Below are 15,409 nucleotides of genomic sequence, written 5' to 3'. Positions count from 1 at the left end.
TTACGATTTCGCATGTTTAATACAGAGGGTGTGGTTATTTAGCAAGCACAGGTGTCCAGCTGTTTTTGTTATGTATGACTATGCAGCACTCGCACAGGTTATGCTGATTTAATTGTGTTTTTACTGTCATTTAAGAGTGGTTTAATGTATTAATATTACAAACTGCACTTAAGTTGGGTATTAAAGTATTGCACAGGGACAGTTATAAGATATTTAAAGTTGTGAATTTGTACATTAACATGATCATTTCTTTGGGGACCACTTTTTCTGAATAATTTTACTGTCTATTACTCTGTCATCAAAAATAATGTTTCTGAAGCCCACTTTTAGGTCCTCTACCTGTAATTTGTGTGTACAGTGTTTACTGTAAATATACAGGTTAATAGATCATATACTGTAGATGATGGTTAGTAATTAGATGTTTTTGAAACCTGTTTCAATGAAATTAGACAATTAAATCATTTTAATAAATGGTTGAGCAGATTATCAAAATATGTGCCCTTACAGATGATCATGGGTGCATCTGGTACCTCTACGATTTCGCATGTTTAATACAGAGGGTGTGGTTAACAAGGTGAGGTCTGTTCAGTTTCCTTTGCCTGGCCTAACCTGTTCCTAACGCCCTCTTGTTACACTATCCCTGAACAATTCCTTGAATACCTCAGTTTCATCAGTCTGCCAGTGGGATAAATGCAGATGTTTCATTAAGCATTAACGTCTTTAAGGATGAATTGCACACCAAGATAGATGCCCTTGCGTCAACTGGCAAAGTGTAAAGTAAATTTAAAAGAAGTTAGTGTTGTTTGCTCAGTCTTGCTTCATTTTGAGGCAAGGGTTTTTTTCATTCAGTGATGTTCATAGTTGTTCAGTGATGTTCACAATTACATGTGTCAATAATAATTAGCACTGAAACGTGGGTGTCTTGCTGCCGCTGAATCATTTCTTTTGCATCAACAGGTTTGAGATTTGGAGGCTTTTCTTCACTGTAAATATATACTAGTGAAATGGTATGATATCTTTATTTTATCCAATTTGTATCAACTATATTTTGTGTACGCATTTTGTGTAATCTATCAAATATATTTTTAAGTTCATGTGCTTGCCATTATTAGGAATAAATGCTAAATAAATTAATTAAATATGAGTAGCGCAGTTGGCAGAGGTTTATGTTTATCACAAAAAATCTTTAATTTCATAATTTTTTATCAAATATATTTTTAAGTTCATGTGCTTGCCATTATTAGGAATAAATGCTAAATAAATTAATTATGAGTAGCGCAGTTGGCAGAGGTTTATGTTTATCACAAAAAATCTTTAATTTCATAATTTTTATAATTTAAAATTTTTATAATTTTAAATTTTTCTATGCATGCATTTAATTTCAAGAAATATGAAAAAAAAAATACACCATGATATTATCTTGTAACTTGCAGGCTCTTCGAAGAAGCCTCTCTGACAGCCTGCTACTTGAAGTTGACAATGTGTCTGTAGAGGGTTTGGAATACACAGACCTGCACTTACATGAAGGTACAGTTTCGTGACTGTTTGAATATGATTTTTTTTCCATGTCATTGTATATTAATTGAGCCTTATTGCTGGTTCACTTTTACTGTGGAGAAAATGGCTTGCCATTAATACTGATATGGTGGAAATTTAAGGATAACTGTTTATAATAGACTAAATTTCACGCTACATTACATTTCCATTTAAGATGATGAAATTGTGGGTGCCAGTGGTCAGTTTGAACTAAAGAGGAATGAACAAAAGAAGAATGAAGCTGTGGACATTTTAAAGTTGATTGATAATGACAAGGGGATTACGAAGCATGGTATGAAATCCAGCAAGAGCTTGGAAAGCCTGGATATCAAAGCTCCAAATGAGGTCTGTGCACATCACATTGACCTTTTTTTTCTCATGAAACCCCCAAACAAATTAATTTACGATTCAAATGTTTCAACAGGTGTGGAAAGATTCATATGACAAGCTCTTCAATGCTAAAGTCAGAAAATTCATGAAAGGAAATAAAACTGTTAAGGAAAACAGACATGGCATACACAATGGACCAGTGACAACCCAAACACTTGACCGCAAAAGAGGTCAAGTAAATGTGTCGTCTTTACTTGAGAATGCCGATCGAATGCGTCTCACTCCATATGAAACAGAATTTGACAATCAAGTGGGGCCATTCATGGTCCATTATGATGCCAAGGATTCTACAGGTGAATATGACTCTGAAATGTTAGTACAAGGATCTGACCTGCTGAGATCAGCAAAGATCAAAACCAATATTTCAAGAGATGATCCATCGCATCATTCCACAAAGAACTTGACCAGTGTTGATAGGGAAATCAACATACGTGGTGGAACATATACAGATCCAAAAATAGATGTTGGTATTAATGCACCAGATTCAAATCTTACACTGACAAATACCCAAGGATCTCCTGTGATGCACCTCACAAAAGGACATTTTAAAGGCCCAAAAGCAGTGCTTAATTCTTCTGATATGGATATGGATGTACCATCGGTTAATGTCAAGAAGCCAAAATTTAAACTGCCAAAGTTTAGCCTCTCTGGAAACAAGAACACAGACATCAGTTATGATGGAAGTATGAAGGGGTCAAAACTGGCATACCCTGAAGTAGCTGCAGGTCTTAATGATTCTGATATACAAATTGATGGACCAAAGGCTGATTTCAAAGTTCTAAAAACAGACCTTCCAGACATGGAAATGTCATCTGGAAAACTGAAAACGACCACTTTCAGCATGCCTAATTTTGACCTGTCAGGACCCAAAATAAAAACATCTGACTATGATCTGTCCGCTCCCAAATTTAAGACAGACTTTGATTCACCAGACATCAACATAAGAGGTCATAAGCCAGATATCACAGGACCTGACATGGATGTTGATATTCCTGAAGGTACATATAAAGGACCAAATTTCAAGAAACCCAATCTTGACTTAAATGCACGTGATCTCGGCATAAATGTTCCTTCTGGTAACCTTAAACTGCCAAAAGTTGGCTTCTCTGGTAGCAAGCCAGAAGAAACTGATCTTAAAATCAAATCTCCAGACCTGAATCTCAAAAGCCCCAAAATTAAGGGAGGAATCGATGACATGGACCTGACTCTGCCTCAAACTGATGTGAAAGGCCCGAACCTAGATATCAAATCATCTGAAGTTGATGTTAATGGCCAATCAGGTAAATTGAATATGCCAAAGGTAAAGATGCCCAGTTTTGGCCTGTCAGGTTTGAAGGGGCCACATATGAACATGGATGCTGACATTGATAAGCCAGACCTCAATCTGAGTGCATCAACTCCCAAACTAAATGCAGGGATAAACAGTCCTGATATTGACATTCATGGACCTAATGTTGATCTCAAAGGTCCAAAAACAGATCTTACGCTTCCAGACATGAACATGCCATCTGGAAAAATGAAAAGGCCAACTTTCAAGATGCCTGATTTTGGTCTCTCAGGACCTAAAATGAAAAAGCCTGACTATGATCTGACGACTCCAGACATGGATCTTTCGGCCCCACAGTTTAAGGCAGATTTTAATTCACCAGATATCACGGCACCTGACGTGAATGTTGATTTCCCTAAAGGTAAAATTCAAGGACCAAATTTGAAGACACCCAATATTAACATGAATGCACCTGACCTCAACATAAATGCTCCTTCGGGTAAACTGAAGCTGCCAAAATTTGACATCTCTGGTAAAAAAGCAGAAGGGCCAAATCTTAAAATCAAATCTCCAAACCTGAATCTCAAAAGCCCCAAAATAAAGGGAGGAATCGATACCCCAGACATGGATCTGACTCTGCCTCAAACTGATTTGAAAGGCCCAAACCTAGATATCAACTCACCAGATATTGATGTCAATGGTCCTTCAGGTAAATTTAATATGCCAAAGGTAAAGATGCCCAGTTTTGGCCTGTCAGGTTTGAAAGGACCACATATGAACATGGATGCTGACATTGATCAGCCCGACCTTAATTTGAGCACATCAACTTCCAAACTAAATGCAGGGTTAAATAGTCCTGATATTGATGTACATGGACCTAATATTGATATCAAAGGCCCGAAAACAGATCTTACACTTCCTGATATGAACATGCCATCTGGTCAAATTAAAGTTCCCACTTTCAAGAAGCCTGATTTTAGTCTCTCAGGACCCAAAATAAAGACTCCTGATTATGATCTAAAAACCCCTGAAATGGATCTGTCCGCTCCAGAGTTTAAGGCAGACTTTGATTCGCCAGATATCACAACCCCAGACTTGAATGTTGATATACCTAAAGGGAAAATTAAAGGACCAAATTTCAAGAAACCCCATCTTGATGTGAATGCACCTGACCTTGACATAAATGCCCCTTCAGGTAAACTGAAACTGCCTAAGTTTGGTATCTCTGGTAGTAAGCCAAAAGGGCCTGATCTTAAAATCAAATCACCAGACCTGAATCTCAAAAGCCCCAAATTTAAGGGAGGAATCAATGCTCCAGATATGGATCTGACTCTGCCTCAAACTGATTTGAAATGCCCAAATCTAGATATCAAATCACCTGATATTGATGTCAATGGCCCTTCCGGTAAATTGAATATGCCAAAGCTAAAAATGCCCAGTTTTGGCCTGTCAGGCTTGAAAGGGCCACATACGAAGATTGATGCTGACATTGATCAGCCCGACCTTAATCTGAGTGCAACAACTCCCAAACTTAATGCAGGGATAAATGGTCCAGATTTTGATATTCATGGACCTGATGCTGATTTCAATGGTCCAAAAACAGGCCTTACGCTTCCAGACATAGACATGCCACCTGGAAAACTGAAAATGCCCACTTTCAAGATGCCTGATTTTGGTCGTTCAGCATCAAAAATAAAGACACCTGAATATGATCTGAAGACTCCTGAAATGGATCTGTCAGCTCCGAAGTTTAAGGCAGACTTTGATTCCCCAGATCTCAACATTGGAGGTCATAAGCCAGATATCACAGCACCTGACATGAATGTTAATTTCCCAAAAGGAAAAATGAAAGGACCAAATTTCAAGAAACGCGATCTTGACATAAATGCACCTGATCTGAAGGGGAACATAAATTCCCCTTCAGCTAAACTGAAGCTGCCAAAATTTGGCTTCTCAAGTAGCAAGCCAAAACGGCCTGATCTTAAACTCAAATATCCAAAGCTCAATCTCTCTAGCCCAAAAATGAAGGGAGGAATCAATACCCCAGACATGGATCTGACTCTGCCTAAAACAGATTTAAAAAGCCCGAATGTAGATATCAACTCACCTCATATTGATGTCAATGGCCCTTCAGGTAAATTTAATATGCCAAAGCTAAAGATGCCCAGTTTTGGTCTGTCAGGTTTAAAAGGGCCACGTATGAATGTGGATGCTGACATTGACAAGCCTGACCTTAATCTAAGTGCATCAACTCCCAAACTAAATGCAGGGATAAATAGTCCTGATATTGACATTCATGGACCTAATGTTGATCTCAAAGGCCCGAAAACAGATCTTAAACTTCCAGACATGGACATGCCATCTGGAAAAATGAAAATGCCAACTTTCAATATGCCTGATTTTGGTCTCTCAGGACCCAAAATAAAGACTCCTGACTATGATCTGAAGACCCCAGAAATGGATCTTTCGGCTCCAAAGTTTAAGGCAGACTTTAATTCACCAGATATCACAGCACCTGACATGAATGTAGATTTCCCTAAAGGTAAAATTAAAGGACCCAATTTCAAGAAACCCAATCTTGATATGAATGCACCTGACCTTGACATCAGTTCCCCTTCAAGTAAATTGAAATTGCCCAAATTTGGTTTTTCTGGTAGTAAGCCAAAAGGCCCAGATCTTAAAGTCAAATCTCCAGACTTGAATCTCAAAAGCCCCAAAATAAAGGGAGGAATCGATACCCCAGACATGGATCTGAATCTGCCTCAAACTGATTTAAAAGGCCTGAACCTAGATATCAAATCACCTGATATTGATGTTAATGGTCCATCAGGTAAACTGAATATGCCAAAGGTAAAAGTGCCCAGTTTTGACCTGTCAGGTTTGAAAGGGCCACATATGAACATGGATGCTGACATTGATAAGCCAGACCTCAATCTGAGTGCATCAACTCCCAAACTACATGCAGGGTTAAATAGTTCTGATATTGATGTACATGAACCTAATGTTGATCTCAAAGGTCCGAAAACAGACCTTACTTTTCCAGATATTGACAAGCCTTCAGGAAAAATGAAAATTCCCAATTTAAAGATGCCCAAGTTTGGTGTCTCAGGACCAAAAGTAAATACGCCTGACTATGATTTGAAGACCCCTGAAATGGATCTGTCAGCTCCAAAGTTTAAGGCAGACTTTGATTCTCCAGACCTAAATGTCAAAATCCCCAAAATAAAGGGAGGAATCGATACCCCAGACATGGATCTGACTCTGCCTCAAACTGATTTGAAAAGCCTAAACCTAGATGCCAAAACACCTGATATTGATATTAATGACCCTTCAGGTAAATTTAATATGCCAAATCTAAAGATGCCCAGTTTTGGCCTGTCAGGTTTAAAAGGGCCAAATATGAATGTGAATGCTAACATTGATCAGCCCGACCTTAATTTGAGCACATCAACTCCCAAACTACATGCAGGGTTAAACAGTCCTGATATTGATGTACATGGACCTAATGTTGATCTCAAAGGTCCGAGAACAGACCTTACTTTTCCAGATATTGACAAGCCTTCTGGAAAAATGAAAATGCCCAATTTAAAGATGCCTAAGTTTGGTGTCTCAGGACCAAAAGTAAAGATGCCTGACTATGATCTAAAGACCCCTGAAATGGATCTGTCGGCTCCAAAGTTTAAGGCAGAATTTGATTCCCCAGACCTCAACATTAAAGGTCATAAGCCAGATATCACAGGTCCAGACATTAATCTTGATTTCCCTAAAGGTAAATTTAAAGCACCAGACTTAAAGGCACCCAATCTTGACATGAATGCACCTGACTTCGACATCAATGCCCCTTCAGGTAAATTGAAGCTGCCAAAATTTGGGTTTTCAGGTAGTAAGCCAAAAGGCCCAGATCTTAAAATCAAATCTCCAAAGGTGAATCTCAAAAGCCCCAAAATGAAGGGAGGAATAGATGCCCCAGACATGGATCTGAATCTGCCTCAAACTGATTTGAAAGGCCCAAACCCAGATATCAATTCACCTGATATTGATGTTAATGGCCCTTCAGGTAAATTTAATATGCCAAAGCTGAAGATGCCCAGTTTTGGCCTGTCAGGTTTGAAAGGACCACGTATGAACGTGGATGCTGATATTGATCAGCCCGACCTCAATCTGAGCACATCAACTCCCAAACTAAATGCAGGAATAAATAGTCCTGATATTGATGTACATGGACCTAATGTTGATCTCAAAGGCCCCAAAACAGACTTTATTCTTCCAGACATTGACAAGCCTTCTGGAAAAATGAAAATGCCCACTTTAAAGATGCCCAAGTTTGGTGTTTCAGGGCCAAAAATAAAGACGCCTGACTATGATTTGAAGACCCCTGAAATGGATCTGTCAGCTCCAAAGTTTAGGGCCGACTTTGATTCTCCAGACCTGAACATTGAAGGTCATAAAACAGATATCACAGGTCCAGACATGAATCTTGATTTCCCTAAAGGTAAATTTACAGCACCAGACTTAAAGACACCCAATCTTGACATGAATGCCCCTTCAGGTAAATTTAAGCTGCCAAAAATTGGGTTTTCAGGTAGTAAGCCAAAAGGCCCAGATCTTAAAATCAAATATCCAAAGCTGACTTTCAAAAGCCCCAAAATGAAGGGAGGAATAGATGCCCCAGACATGGATTTGACTCTGCCTCAAACTGATTGGAAAGGCCCAAACCTAGATTTCAAATCACCTGATGTTGATATTAATGGCCCATCAGGTAAATTGAATATGCCAAAGTTAAAGATGCCAAGTTTTGGCCTGTCAGGTATGAAAGGGCCAAATATGAATGTGGATGCTGACATTAATAAGCCTGACCTTAACTTGAATGCATCAGCTCCTAAACTAAATGCAGTGTTAAGTGGTCCTGATATTGACTTAAATGGACCCAATGCTGATTTTAAAGGCCCAAAAACAGACCTTACTCTTCCAGACATTGACAAGCCTTCTGGAAAAATGAAAATGCCCACTTTAAAGATGCCCAAGTTTGGTGTCTCAGGGCCAAAAATAAAGACGCCTGAATATGATTTGAAGACCCCTGAAATGGATCTGTCAGCTCCAAAGTTTAAGGCCGACTTTGATTCCCCAGACCTGAACATTGAAGGTCATAAGCCAGATATCACAGGGCCAGACATGAATCTTGATTTCCCTAAAGGTAAATTTACAACACCAGACTTAAAGACACCCAATCTTGACATGAATGCACCTGACCTTGACATAAATGGCCCTTCAGGTAAATTTAAGCTGCCAAAAATTGGCTTCTCGGGTAGCAAGCCAAAAGCTCCAGATCTGAATCTCAAAAGCCCCAAAATGAAGGGAGGAATCAATACCCCAGACATGGATCTGACTCTGCCTCAAACTGATTTGAAAGGCCCAAACCTAGATATCAATACACCTGATATTGATGTTAATGGCCCTTCAGGTAAATTGAATATGCCAAAGTTAAAGATGCCCAGTTTTGGCTTGTCAGGTTTGAAAGGGCCACATATGAACATGGATGCTGACATTGATCAGCCCGACCTTAATTTGAATGCATCAACTCCTAAACTAAATGCAGGGATTAATGGTCCTGATTTTGACATTCATGGACCTAATGCTGATTTCAAGAGTGCAAAAACCAACCTTGCATTTCCAGACATGGACATGCCTTCTGGAAAACTGAAAATGCCCACCCTCAAGATGCCTGATGTTGATTTCTCAGGACCCAAACTCAAAACATCGGGCTATGATCTGAATACCCCTAAAATGGATCTGTCAGCTCCAGAGTTTAAGGCAGACTTTGATTCACCAGACCTCAGCATCAGAGGTCATAAGTCAGATATCGCAACCCCAGACTTGAATGTTGATTTACCTAAAGGTAAAATGAAAGAACCAAATTTCAAGAAACCCAATCTTGATTGGAACACTCCAGACTTTGACATTGATGCACCTTCAAGCAAATTTAAACTGCCAAAGCTGGGCTTCTCAGACAGCCAGCCAGAAGGACCTGATCTTAAAATCAGATCTCCAAAGCTGAATCTCAAAAGCCCAAAAATAAAGGGAGGAATCGATACCCCAGACATGGATCTGACTCTGCCTCGGTCTGATTTGAAAGGCCCAAACCTAGATATCAAATCACCTGATATTGATTTTAATGGCCCTTCAGGTAAAATGAATATGCCAAAGTTAAAGATGCCCAGTTTTGGCCTGTCAGGTTTGAAAGGACCACATATGAATATGGATGCTGACATTGATCAGCCCAACCTTAATCTGAGCGCATCAGCTCCCAAATTAAATGCTGGGATTAATCGTCCTGATATTAACATTCATGGTCCTAATGTTGATATTAAAGGTCCAAGAACAGACCTTACACTTCCTGACATGGACATGCGATCTGGACAAATGAAAATGCCTGCTTTTAAGATGCCTGATATTGGTTTCTCAGCACCCAAAATAAAGACACCTGACTATGATCTAAAGACACCTAAAATGGACCTCTCGACTCCGAAGATTAAGACAGAATTTCTTTCCCCAGACTTCAGTATCAGAGGTCATAAGCCAGATATCACAGCCCCAGATATGAATGTTGATTTCCATAAAGGCAAAATAAAAGGACCAAATTTCAAGAAACCCAGTTTTGATGTGAACGCACCAGACTTTGGCATTGATTCTCCTTCTGGGAAAATGAAACTCTCAGGAAACATGCCAGAAGGAACAGATGTTAAATTCAGCTCTCCAAAGATGAATTTTAAAACCCACCAAATTAAAGGAGGAATTGATAGCCCTGATTTTCATGGGCTGAGGTCTGATGTTGATTTTGGTACCTATACACAAATGCATGCTAACAGCTTTGCAGTCCCAAGAGGTAAAACAAAGGCAACCATAATGTATGGTCTTGATGCTCCCTCAAGAGACTTCAGAATACCGACACATCAGAAATATAGTGCCCCAGAATTTAACATGCAGGACCCCTATTATGACTTGAACAGAGACATGGAAGTTTCAGGAAAAGCTCAGTGGGCTACAATGCAAAAACATGTCTCTGGCCAGACCAGAATCTCTGGAGTGGGTCCAACATCTTCAGATGTTTACTACAATGATATGTCTGGGGCATTCAGGTCAGGACATCATAAAACAAAAGCAAGTAGCTTTGATATGGATGGCAACTGGAACAATATATCAGTGCCTAAACTTCAAGTTTCAAGAAATAGAGAAAATGTAGCTGTGAGAAATTCAAATATGGGAATGAATACCATGCAAAGATCAGGTGATAATGCAGGTTATTATAGGAAGATGGTTCCTAGACGTTATTATTACACTACTGATGATATATGCTACACTTACAAAGGGATGCCTAGAAGAGATGGATGGGGCAACGGGCAAATTGACCATAGTCGCAGACAGACAATGAGATATCTGCAAATACATGCGATGGATCTCGAGGTTCCAGAAAGAACTTTGAAAGCATCGAAATTTAACGTTCTTAAACTAATGTAGGATCATTAAAAGAAAGGGATGTGGGAGACAAGAATGAGCTTGTCCTTAGCAATCATGTTTACAGGGCTGATAAGAACTAATAGCATATTTAAAACTATAAAAACTTAAGAGTAGATACTGTAAATGTGCTTGAGCAAACTTAAAACTGATGAACAAGCCTTTCCCTAAAGGAGATGTTATTGAAATGTTAGCATAAACTTGCACTTACAGTATCATAGATCATTAGGTTATAACTTTTTTAAAGAGTTTATGTACTATATGTATATGACAAAATATGTGACAATATTATGTGGATCTTGCCTGATTAAATGTTGTAAATCATATATATTTTGTAAATTATGTAAAATTCTACAGTAATGTATAAATACAGTGCGGATGAAATATACACATGTAAAAAGTTTTGCCTGGAAAACGGTTTGTTTGGATATCTCGTTTCTTGCCAACTATTTGTTTAGTTTTTGCAAATTTTTAGTGCTCATTGATACAATAAGGTACACGTAGGGGGATTTGTTTTGATGGATGTATATAAATCATTTGTGAAATATTCCTACTGACATTGTTGCTTCAAGATACAAAAGCAGTTGTTGTAGAACACTTCAAATGTTATGCAATTAAAATTTACATTAGTGTACCATTTTCTGAAGTGGTTATTTTGAAAACCTTGCTATAAAGAGTATTTGCTCATTATGACAAAATCTGCATATACACTCTTAAAAATAAAGGTGCTTCACGATGCCATAGAAGAAACCTTCCATAAAGAACCTTTAACATCTGAAGAACCTTGCTGTTTCACAACAGGTTCTTTGTGGTGAAAGAAGGTTCTTCAGATTATAAAAAGGTAAGAAAGAGATGGTTCTTTGAAGAACCGTTGACTGAATGGTTCTTTGTGGAACCAAAAATGGTTCTTCTATGGCATCGCTGTGAAGAACATTTTAAGCACCTTTATTTTTAATAATGTAATGTAAGAGTAGTCAGTCCAACCTGGCAAAACTGTTTTGCATACAGAAAGTGGACAGCAGTGTTGGTATTCTTTATAAACATTCTAGCCCATGTGTTTAAGAATTTACCATAAAATTAGGCTATTGTTTGACATGAAAATCTCAAAAGATTCACACTTAAAAGATAGCAAATTAGAGCAAAGAAATGTACGATTAAAAATTTCCCATGGACTTATTTGCATTCTAAATTGTGATTGGTCTTGTGTCTGTCATCTATTTGCATACTGAACACATTTTGCACTTGTGTGCTGCTGACTTGTCTGTTTTTGGAGGTGTGGCCTGGAGGGTGGAGCTTCATCAGGTGTTGTTGTGATTGTGGGCATGTGTTGGAGCCCCAGGGTCATGTGTTAGTCCTGTTCTCTCGCTCCTTCACTATACATCATTTACCTGAGATACCAATGGATAATTCTAACTTATATAAGCGATGTTAAAAATACTTGTAGGCTAAAGTCATGGAAATTAATAGGTCAAAAACTCTCCTTCACTGTACATGATTTACCTGAGATACCAATGGATAATTCTAACTTATATAAGTGATGTTAAAAATACTTGTAGGCTAAAGTCATGGAAATTAATAGGTCAAAAACTCTCCTTCGCTGTACATCATTTACCTGAGATACCAATGGATAATTCTAACTTATATAAGTGATGTTAAAAATACTTGTAGGCTAAAGTCATGGAAATTAATAGGTCAAAAAGCGTTAAAACTCTGAATCAAGTATGTAGCCTATAGGCTTGGGTCTAAATGAGCGAAACCGTTTTCAAATTCAAGTTTCAAAAGCAAATCGACTTATAGACCTTTTGTTGTTCACAATTACTTGTTGAAAATATGATTATTTTGACTTTATGGTTAATTTGACAAATTATTAGAAATAGGCTACCATAAAAGTTCCTGCAGTCACCAGTGTCGTGAAATAAATAAATAAAACAACGAGGTTAGTTACAATAAACTACTGTTGAGTTTTGGCAGATGCTACAATCTGATTACCACTGCAGCGTGACGCTGAAAGGTTAGCCGTGTAGATGCAGGTCTTGCTTGCTTTCCGGATGCAATCGGATTTTTTCGGCCTCGTGCCTCCATTTTGTACCGACTCGGTTATTTCCGGGATTTCGTTGAACTGGGTTCGCTAAAACCCAGAGGTCCACCGCTGGAAGAGTACCGCCCTCAAACACTGGGCAGCAATGTTAACAGCAACAAGACATCCGGTTTAGTGAATCTTTGCCTTTCGTGCTTTCGTTTCACGCTGTGAACTGTTGGGAATAAGTTTACAGAGTTGGCAACAACCAGCCATTATGACAGCGGACCAATGTAAGCTTTCTTGCGACTAGTTACCAGTTTTCGGTGGCCAGTCAGTCAGCGGGTCGTCGGCGAAAGAGCAGCTGGTTACTGCTTAACATTAATGTTGTTTGGGACAGGATCTCACGTCGACCGACAGGTAAGCTTTGCTAACGTCTTAACAGCCGGAATTATCAAGTTGACCTATTTGTTATTTAACTTACCGTCCTTATTACGTTTTTAATGAATACACAAGTGACTTTGTGCAAAGTTTATGCACATATACTGTTTCACTGGGGTTGTTTTTATTAACTAGCGAGTCGTTTAGACCGGTTTTGTGAACCGATTCACTACAAAGATCCGATTCAAAAGAACAATTCGGTTACGATTCACCATCATTTGCGTTGTTCACAACATCGTTATTTCAAAAGTTTTGGTTTTAACTAATCCATACCTGTACATGCTTGAACTGTATTACATTTCACGACTCTTCAGGGTCTTGTATGGCATGACAGGTATGGTCACTTAGTCTGTGTGTACTGTTCAAGTATTTGTTGACAACACACTGGTTTGGCTTCTTCCATTATTAATTTCCTTCGTTTTACTGTCAAATTACTGTCAGCGAAACAAGATTTCATTCTATGTACACATTGGTCTGACATGGCAGCGGTTTATGATACTGAGCATCAATAGTATGCTCCAAATGTGGTATATTTGTAACTGTATTATGCTTTTAGAGACAAAATCTTTTAAAGGGCCAAACAAAAGTATACCTTGTGAGGTCTTACAATGATTGTTTTAAGTGTAACAGTTTATTGAAGCTTTAGACAAAATATTAAAAACGTTTGCATATGTGTTTTACAGTATGTTTAGTATCATATCTGGCAAATCAAACTTGTATGACCATAAAAGCTTGATGCATCAGATATGATACATATACATGACACTGGAGAATATGAAGTGTACAATTGATGAGGAAAATAGAGCAATTTTATTTAGAGACTCATACAGAGCAAATATTTGGTGCAGTTACTGATATCTATATTATGGTGATATTTATTTATTACAGTAGACTACTTGTAGTTGTAACTAGTTGTAATATTTAAATGCTTATAAATATTAGTTGTCGCTCCATATCTTCTAATAATATGTCTTGATAAGATGATATTTAAATGTTTTATTGTATGATCTAAACTTTGTAGTTTTAATTATGGGGGACAATACATGTAATACAATGTTATATAATAATGATTTAGAGATGTACAAATAAACTTTTCCCAAAAGCCTGATGTATCATATTTGATACTTATATTTTAACCTGATTTTGGAACTTATGTTTACTTGATTGGATGTTTTTAGAATTAGCCTATACTAAAAGGCCTTTTACTTGCTAAAAAAAAAAAAAAAAGTATAAACTATCAATCGGACAACAGAAGGCATGTAGAAGATTGTGTGCAACAGCGTTTTCAGCAAAGTTTTGATCATGTGGATAATGTAGACGGTTTAGAGATTCAAGTTTGAAATATGATACTAGGCTTTATAAACACTTCTGGTCATAAGACATTTACATTTACAACTGCCAAGCAAAAATGTACATGAGACATCAAGTCTGAACTTTCCTGTTGATAACTGTGTAAAATACATCAACTGCTTTTTTTCCTAGACTTGTCAGTGGCAAAAGTACATTTTCTCACAAAATGATTTTTGACACCAGGCATTGTTTTTGTGGTCTTGATGTGAATCTTGGGTTCCAGATCAGTTGTAGCCGGCTGTCAGTTTAAGTGCAGAATCTTTAAAGACTAAACTCCTACTTCCTTTTATTTTTCACATGTGCTTTTAATGCGTACCTCAAACAGATTCTTGCAACAGTTGGGTGTAATAAACAAGGCCCTTGTCAGATTTGGTAAGGCTGATTAAAGCAGAGATAGCCTGTTATGCGGCAATGTGAGGAATGCCAGGTTTGTAGTGCATTCAATACTGTTAAAAGTCATCATTTTCTCACTGTCAAGTTGTTTGATATCTTTATGGATTTCTTTCTTTGGCTGAACAGCACAGAAGATATTTTGAATAATGTTGTTTTCACCACTGTGGAAATCAATGCAGACCATCAACTGTTCAGTTACCAACATTCTTCAAAATATCTTCTTTTATGTTCAGTATAAGAAGCTCACAAAGACCTCCAGGAACAACTGGAGGGGAGTAAATTATGACAGAAATGGCTTTTTTCCCATTGCGTTTCCATTGAGATTTGTATGGAATCCCGTTTCCGCCACTGAATTAAAAAAAAAAAAAAAAAAAAGTTTTTTCGACTTTTTATCTCACAATTCTGACTTTTTCACAGAATTGTGAGATATAAACTCGCAATTCTGACTTTTTTTCTTAGAATTGCAAGATATTATAAACTCACAATTGCGAGTTATAAAGTCA

At 37.9% G+C, this 15,409-nt stretch overlaps 1 protein-coding gene across 2 annotated transcripts; it reads left to right on the top strand.

Annotated features, from left to right (window-relative positions):
* Positions 1-533: 533 nt before the first annotated feature.
* On the top strand, positions 534-11,342 carry LOC107562068 (neuroblast differentiation-associated protein AHNAK). Of its 2 annotated transcripts, XM_016246629.1 has the most exons (6): positions 537-574; positions 958-1,007; positions 1,434-1,527; positions 1,712-1,881; positions 1,961-2,860; positions 3,770-11,342. In XM_016246629.1, the coding sequence occupies exons 2-6, from the start codon at positions 1,005-1,007 to the stop codon at positions 10,706-10,708; spliced, it is 8,106 nt and encodes a 2,701-aa protein (XP_016102115.1). In that variant the 5' UTR covers positions 537-574; positions 958-1,004; the 3' UTR covers positions 10,709-11,342. The 2 variants fall into 2 exon arrangements, with proteins under 2 accessions (XP_016102114.1, XP_016102115.1); XM_016246628.1 differs by having other exon boundaries at positions 534-574; positions 1,961-11,342.
* Positions 11,343-15,409: the final 4,067 nt, after the last annotated feature.

The sequence above is a fragment of the Sinocyclocheilus grahami genome, unplaced genomic scaffold (genome assembly GCF_001515645.1).
Source record: "Sinocyclocheilus grahami isolate Dianchi unplaced genomic scaffold, SAMN03320097.WGS_v1.1 scaffold804.1, whole genome shotgun sequence".
NCBI classification, from domain to species: Eukaryota; Metazoa; Chordata; class Actinopteri; order Cypriniformes; family Cyprinidae; genus Sinocyclocheilus; species Sinocyclocheilus grahami.
The sequence above is the reverse complement of the archived record's forward strand: the minus strand, read 5'-3'. Positions and strand labels throughout refer to the sequence as shown.

Bases quoted from the DNA above. Each gene is read 5' to 3' on its own strand.
- LOC107562068 (XM_016246628.1), top strand. The intron at 1,528-1,711 runs GTACAGTTTCGT...TTTCCATTTAAG, and splicing joins AGACCTGCACTTACATGAAG to ATGATGAAATTGTGGGTGCC. The intron at 1,882-1,960 runs GTCTGTGCACAT...ATGTTTCAACAG, and splicing joins ATATCAAAGCTCCAAATGAG to GTGTGGAAAGATTCATATGA.